Source organism: Sardina pilchardus, chromosome 8 (assembly GCF_963854185.1).
Source record: "Sardina pilchardus chromosome 8, fSarPil1.1, whole genome shotgun sequence".
Classification (NCBI taxonomy): domain Eukaryota; kingdom Metazoa; phylum Chordata; class Actinopteri; order Clupeiformes; family Clupeidae; genus Sardina; species Sardina pilchardus.
The window spans coordinates 11,105,319-11,113,454 of NC_085001.1; the positions used below are offsets into that span (position 1 = coordinate 11,105,319).

The 8,136-nt window shown below is 46.3% G+C and overlaps 1 protein-coding gene across 1 annotated transcript in view; it reads right to left on the reverse strand.

The window, feature by feature from the left end:
- The window catches only part of slc15a4 (solute carrier family 15 member 4), a 63,722-nt gene extending 55,844 nt beyond the window's left edge, over positions 1-7,878 (reverse strand). Inside the window, exons 1-3 of the mRNA XM_062542692.1 lie at positions 7,594-7,878; positions 6,624-7,237; positions 501-796 (exon numbers count right to left, since the gene is read on the reverse strand). Of these exons, the coding sequence (XP_062398676.1) occupies positions 501-796; positions 6,624-7,193 (866 nt within the window). The 5' untranslated portion in view covers positions 7,194-7,237; positions 7,594-7,878. The remainder of the gene's footprint in view (positions 1-500; positions 797-6,623; positions 7,238-7,593) is intronic.
- Positions 7,879-8,136: the final 258 nt, after the last annotated feature.

Consider the following 8,136-nt stretch of genomic DNA (forward strand, 5'->3'; position numbering starts at 1 on the left):
GCACTTGGGACCAGCAGCAGGCGTAGCCCAGGATCTTGGCCATGTGTGTGTGTGTGTGTGTGTGTGTGTGTGTGTGTGTGTGTGTGTGTGTGTAGGTCCTCCCTCACCTGAGTAGGCTGGGCTCCTTGGGCACTTGGGACCAGCAGCAGGCGTAGCCCAGGATCTTGGCCATGTGTGTGTGTGTGTGTGTGTGTGTGTGTGTGTGTGTGTGTGTGTGTGTGTGTGTGTGTGTAGGTCCTCCCTCACCTGAGTAGGCTGGGCTCCTTGGGCACTTGGGACCAGCAGCAGGCGTAGCCCAGGATCTTGGCCATGTGTGTGTGTGTGTGTGTGTGTGTGTGTGTGTGTGTGTGTGTGTGTGTGTGTGTAGGTCCTCCCTCACCTGAGTAGGCTGGGCTCCTTGGGCACTTGGGACCAGCAGCAGGCGTAGCCCAGGATCTTGGCCATGTGTGTGTGTGTGTGTGTGTGTGTGTGTGTGTGTGTGTGTGTGTGCCCTCCCTCACCTGAGTAGGCTGGGCTCCTTGGGCACTTGGGACCAGCAGCAGGCGTAGCCCAGGATCTTGGCCATGTCGGTGAAGGCGCTGCCGTCGGCCGGCTTGGTGATGAAGACGGCGCGGCCCAGCAGGAACGCCGCCAAGGACACGCCCAGGCACGCCACGGGCACCGCGTAGCCAATCGGGAAGCTCTCGTTCTGCTGCACGTAGGCGATGCCGCCCAGCGCCGCGATGGTGCCCAGGTTGATGCTCCAGTAGAACCAGTTGAAGAAGCGCCGCGTCGCCTCCGGGCCCCGGTCCTTCACCTGGGACAGAGGGGGAAAGGTCAAAGGTCAAAGGGTTAAATCAGCCTAAACGCGCAGGCTAAAGAGCCGTTCACGCCAAGAACGATAACTACTGTAGAGAGATAACTGAAAGCCACCCCGACAATCATCAGTTTATGTGCGGACATGTTCTATTAAATCAGCTACAGTGATCCATTTGGCTGTTGTCGTTATGGTGATCATTTTAGAAAAAGGTCAAGGGTTAAGTCAGCATCATCTTGCCCTGTGTCAAAGATTGCATAGTTACTTTATAAACCGTCTCTGCCTGTGTATAACCCTCTGTTCTATCTGGAGTCATTTTAATAACTTTAAATGCTACTTTCTCCAGCAGAAAGAGTAGATGTGCTCCAGTGTTGCCAGTGGAGAGTGCTACAGGGTGTTAGCTCGTGGCTAACTGAGATAGCTCGTGGCTCTGTGCTTCAGTAGCTCCAGATTTTCTCATTGTTGTTGGCTCAGGCTTTGATTCCTGAAAAGAGCCACAGAAGCAACGTGCACTGTTAAAAGCCACCACCACACAAACAGAAATGTGGACTGACCCCGAGGTTAGCTTTATGGTGGTTAAAACACACACAAGACACGTGCACACACACACATTATAGAGGAGAAAGTGCACACACACCACCCCACACTTCAGCTTTTTATTTGGAAAAAAGTAGGCTAGTTGTTCCTTTGTGCACTGTTCAAAACAGCTATATACATTTATGGCCATCGCAGAGGTTCTCACAGCTACCTGAAGAAGCTTCACAATCACCCCAGACCCACATCATTACAGAACAACTTCCTAAAGCTTAACAAGAAGCCATTTGCTGTGGCATTGTGCAGTAAACTGTACAGTACTGCCTGCAGCTCTGTGGCCAGAGGACCTGTAAAATAATACACTTCGTGCCAGATGAATGTTCCATCAATATTTTTCCAACAACCTTTTTGAACGATTTTAAAAATGTCATTACTAGATGCCTCAATAACTAGTTTCAAGGTTTGCCTCGTGACGGCCAGGTTCATTAGCCTCCTCCATGTGAGGTTACAATCTCTTTTCACACTTTTAACGAGTTTTTCCTCCGGAACATTTTTCATGACCACTTTCAGATGTGACCCCCCTCCCAGGCTGCCACAGGTCATCTCCTGCTCACCAGTCTCTTATGTGGGAGACAGGCCTATTGCTTTCTGTGCGTCACAATGAGCGTGTTGACATGCACACTAAAAAACAGATTATTATCAGGTTATTTGCAGCTTTCTGGTAATTCAAGTGCTCATGTCAACAGAATAAACCAAACACACCTAGGTTTCCATCAATATTCTGATTTCTTCGAGACATGTATACACCTTAGACGGATTTGTTCCAGTTACTCGATCATTGCCAGTAACCTTTTTTTTTTTTTTTTGTGTGTGCATGACAAGGCGGTCAACGTGTGTCTTTTAAAGGCTTCCTGCTCAGCAACATACTTTGACATGTTCTCTATTACAGTACATATGAATGGTCCTGTAATAATAGATTTTAACCTGAAGAGAAAGTTCATGCTTTGTTCTAAATGGACTTGAAAGTCAAGGCCTGAGCAGCAGCACAAACTCAAATGTGATTGGTATCTAGTGATTAGCCTAGTTAGTCGTTCCTGTGGTGTCGTGGGGGGGCACGGAGGCTTTTAGCCCCAACCAACTACACGAGCTACCGATCAGATTCACTTCTCACATGTTTGGCGTGCGAGCGCCGCTCCAGTCATAATGAATGAATGAAACCCATACATTCACTGAGGCCATGGCAAATGAAGGCATGTGGTGCAAGCACGTACACACTGTATGCACACACACACACACACACACACACACACACACACATCACATGACCACTGGACAAAACTGTGGAGTAATGAAAGTCATCCCTCCATTACAGACTTTTTGGGGGGGAGGGGGGGTCGGGGGGGGGCACCCTGCAATTCGGATTTAGACAACAATGATGCCTTTGAGGGATTTTTGCCTCTCACTCCCTCTCTCGCTCGCTCTCCCTCTGCCTGCCTCTCTCGCTCTCTCACTCTCCCTCTTTGTTTCACTTCCCTCAGCTCTGCTGTGACTGGGAACGCCGCAGTGTCAACCATCTTCAGCACAGGGGAATATAATTTCCCATGAGAACAGTTATCTAGGTCTCATATGTGTGTGTGTGTGTGTGTGTGTGTGTGTGTGTGTGTGTGTGTGTGTGTGTGTGTGTATGTGTGTGTGTGTGTACAGTACACACAAGTGTGCCTGTGAACATTGAACAGACACACACACACACACACACACACACACACACACACACACACACACACACACACACACACTAAGTGAATCTCGGCGATAACGTTAGTTTGTGTCTTTGGTTCTGTTTGCATGACATTGCCACAAAAACCTCCACCTCCTTGTACACAGCAAGACAGATACAAAATAAACAACTCCTCCATGAAGCAGGCACTGTTTACTTTGTTCGTCAGTTCGTCAGATCGAGAGAACACCTAATGAGGTCTGATGAGTGTGTGATGTGAAACTATTAGCATCGCTTGTGGTGCTGTCACATACACACACACACACACACACAGTTGATGCATACCAAAAAACGAACAACAAGGGAGAAGTGAAAGAGTGGAGGCAAAAAAAAAAAAAGTTGTTGGTGCGGTTCATCTTTTTTGTACTGTAGTTTTCAGAGGGACTGCCACAAGGGCTGCTGACTGACACACAAACAGCTTATTTGGAACAACAGCTCGGGTTTTAAGGGTTTTACAGAGTGGCTTCTATTATGAGAGCAAAGAAGAATAGGTAATGCTGCACTGATGATGATAATAACAAACAAAGCACAATCCTTATAAACTTCTTTCAGGCTAAAACATTCCAATCCATAAAAAGGTACGCTGCTGTCTTTAAAGGTTTGAGGTGAAACATCATGTGGTCAGGTGTACTAACAGGCCCCACCATCATACTAACAGAACCCACCATCATGTACTAACAGAACCCACCAACATACTAACAGAACCCACCATCATGTACTAACAGAAACCACCATCATGTACTAACAGAACCCACCATCATGTACTAACAGAACCCACCATCATATACTAACAGAGTAGACCCCACAATCATGCCCACCATCATGTACTAACAGAGCCCACCATCATGTACTACAGTAACAGAACCCACCATCATGTACTAACAGAACCCACCATCACGTACTAACAGAACCAACTATCATGTACTACAGTAACAGAACCCACCATCACGTACTAACAGAACCCACCATCATGTACTACAGTAACAGAACCCACCATCATCTAATAACAGAACCCACCATCATATACAAACAGAACCAACCATCATGTACTAACAGAACCCACCATCACCCACCATCATGCACTATCAGAACCCACCATCATCTCATGCACTAACAGGCCACAGCAGCGACACATGTAGGTTAAAGGGCCTTTCATTCCAAGAACAATAACTATAACGATAACTGAAAGTGACCCTCAAAATCATGTTGTTATTGTTATGGTTTATGCGTGGACATTTTCTATCATATTGGTCACTATGTCATAGTCTACTATTTTAAGTGCGAACGGCTTTTAACAATTTAGTTAAGTCAAAAAAACATCAATTGTCCCTCCGAACCCTGAACAACGCACTGTGTCATCCTCAAACTTTCCACTGCGCCACCAAATAAATCCCAGGGTCCTTCCACTTTCTTTGGTATTCCCCTCTCCCTTCCCCTCCCTTCTGACTCATGCTGCTGTGGTGAATCTAAACAACAACAGGAAGTGATTGACTCTGCAGTGAGTCCAGTGTTGCGCCACACACTGGCACTTCCTGTGTCCTGTGACTTCTGCCTGACCTTAGCCAATCAGCAAGCAGCAGCACCAAGAGACAATTTGTGGTGCATCAGCAGCTAGCATCCTTCCAGGCAGCTGTTTCCAGACCAAGAGTGACGCAGCAAAAAATTCTAATCACTGGCACATGAAACTATTGGGCAGTTCAGTGAGCTAGTCCATTTCAATTATCTATCAGATGTTTGAATCCAGATGTCAAATGTACTGTAGCAGATACAGTACCTGAGCATCATGCCCTTCATGATCAGCTGTAGGATCTTCTTACATGAGGACATGGTTCACTTTAACATGACTCATACTCTATTTGCAGTGTTTCCATAGCTACGCTTAGGCTAAACAAACGTGGGAAGACTGACCGATGTCAAATGACCAATATGTAACATTCTATTTTGAATGAATCTACTCTCTCAGTTGACTGACACAAACATCATCTTTGGGCCCTCTCAAATGTTCGACAACTTCAATGATTTGTCATGGCCTGGGGGGTGAAAAACCTGAGTACAGTAACTTAACTCAGAGTTAGTGGTAAACCTCCTACAACAAGTGCCCTATGGCATTGTTTCGTTAAGTAAATTCAGCCATACAGCTCTTCTATTAGGAGGTTTACCACTTATAGAAGTGGTAACATACTCAGGTTCATCACTAAACCATGTACAGTACTTGGAGTAGCTCCCTGGTCACTGTCTCTGAGTCTGTCTGAATGTGTAGCTCTCCTCTTACACAAACCAAGCAGTCAGTCGGCCACCTGTTCATCTCGCCATGTTTCATTTCATATCGGTGGTGAAGCCCTTTGCAGTCTTTATCAGGCCTAAGAATGGGGAAGTGGGGAATTTCTAAACTACAAAAATGCCTCTGGGTGTCAGCCAAACCAGGCTTGTGTGGTATAGTAAGTGTGTGTGTGCGCATGTGAGTGTGAGTGTGAGTGTGAGTGTGAGTGTGAGTGTGAGTGTGAGTGTGAGTGTGAGTGTGAGTGTGAGTGTGAGTGTGTGTGAGTGTGAGTGTGTGTGTGTGTGTGTGTGTGTGTGAGTGTGAGTGTGTGTGTGTAGAGCTCATTACCACAGACCACAGACTACCATGTGACTACTGGCCCGTAACATGAGCCATTCTTGGCCCATGGATGTTTTCACGAGTCTGGCTGGATAAACAAGCTGCCACACCGAGACTGAAGTCAGTCGCAGCTCCAAACAGAACACGGTCCATGGTCTGTTATCATGCCCACATCCATGACAACCGCTAGGGTCATTGACATACAGTAACATTCACAGAGCATTGTCATGTGATCATTCTAACAGCTGATGAGTTCTTTGTTTTTTACTGGAAGTGCAATAATGTACTTTATCTAAAGAAAGAAACTGTAACAAGGTACTCATGTTGTTAACACTGTATACTGTATGTTGCACAATGGCATCTTTTGAGTTTTATGAAACATTTCCCCTGGACTCATCAACTAAAGGGGCTGGTCCAAAGGGTTAACATGGGAGAGTAACCCGAGTTATGTCAGTGGGTCAGGGGATCAGAGTCTGTTGTGCTCAGAGATACAGTAACTGACCCAGTTACCCAGAGGAGTCTAAGGAGTGCACACCTTCAAACAAAATAACACAACACAGTCTTATCAGAAAGAGACCTTCCTATCAGACACATTGCATAAGTAGCCCATGTAGAGCACGTATTCATGTAGGCTAAGGTTTTAATGACAGGGGACATGGTCGTTCATGACAGAAGTTGTGTTTGACCTTTCAGGTTGCTAGTGTAAGATGAGGTTGGAAAAACTAGGGCCATTCCCTGGGGCTTGCGCTGTAGGCCTACTGAGCCAGTAGGCCTACAGAACACAGTGCCTCACAGCACCTAAGAACACAGTGCCCAACATTGTTGTTATTATTGGATGTGGGCGGTATTACATTCTGTTCAAAAGGTCCAAAATATATCTAGATCCTACTATTTGAAGGCACATGTAATGTCTTTACCTGGTCAGCGCCGAAAGGTGTTATGTTAGACTTCACTGTCCCCACTCCTAAGGCCACCAGCACTAGGCTACTGTAGATGACAGCCCCGCAGTACGGAGCCCGTGTTGGGCAGGTGATATTGGCAGGTATGGAAGAGTTTGTACACTCTGCAGGCTGAACAGGAAAGGCGATCTGTTCCCCGCACAGGTACGTCCTGGTGCTCTCACTGGCCACAAAAGGAAAAAAGAGCATCCCGAGCAAGTAGAAGACGAGACTGCAAGCGATAGTCCAAAACTTGCCCAAGTAGGCGTCCGCTAGCCACCCGCCGAACGGCGACACCAGGTATGTGACTCCCATAAAGATGAGAGGAGCCTGGCTCGCTTGTGTCCCTTCCCAATAAAAAGGCTCGCTGTTGAGGAAGAGCACCAGGTTAGAAGTAAGGCCGTAGAAGGCCATCCGCTCCAGACACTCGGCCACTAGGATGGCGGCACATGCCAGACGTCTCCCTTTGAAGACCGACTCCTGGGGTCGAGAAACCGACACGGAGCTGTCCAACAGTGGAGTGTTCTCGTTGACGTCCCTGGACGCCATGGTCAAATGTCGGGTCACACTTCACTTCTCAATCTATGTAACACCTGAAAGTCAAACATGACATAGCAAAGTTTACAACAAGTACGTAAACGAGTGGGCTACACCTATTTTCTGAACAGCTATGGTCAGTTTGTAATGGCAACACTTCTGCTGTGCATTAACTATTCAACTGTGAAACTGTGAGCTACCAGTTTAGCTAGCAAACATAACATAACACATCGGTTCAAGCAAAAATCAACATCATCAAGTAGCCTACTTGTTTTCAAAGATGACGCCATTGAAAGTAGAACGATACAAGTAGGACATCGTGTACCTTCGACCTAAAATACTTGCAAACTAACGTTACTACTAACGTTAACGTTAGCTGTTACCAAAACAAGACAAGTTCAAGTAAACTTACTGTAACTCTGATGACAATCAAAAGCTTATCAGACTGCCATTTCACCAGCTCACAACGTCAACGATCTGGAAGACTGTCACTTCGGAGAAACATCGCATGTCAGTCTTATTTGTAATGTATATTCTTTAGCGTCGGAACAATATCGGCACCAGCAAGCTGATTGCTAAATAAACTATTAGCAAGCTAACGTTACTGCACTACACCGTGCAGTCTCAGAATCCCCTCGTGACTTCAAACTCGTTCAGAGGAATATAAACAGGACTTGCACCGCCTCTGAATGTGACATCTATATCACTTCAGCAACCTAAATGAATGAAGCATGGAGGGATGTTCATCCATCTGTTATACAGATCTGTGCTTGCAGGTTCCGCTATATTTACAAGTTGGCAAGTCACGTGCTCAAGTTCGGCTAAGCTGCTCATTCATTGGTTCAAAATAGGCATGTAATCGGGCAATTGGCTGATTTATACGTCCATCAAAGGTACTTTCCCCTCTACTTCCTCTACTCCGCAGTTCACTTGAATCACTTGTTTTCCCGTCTCC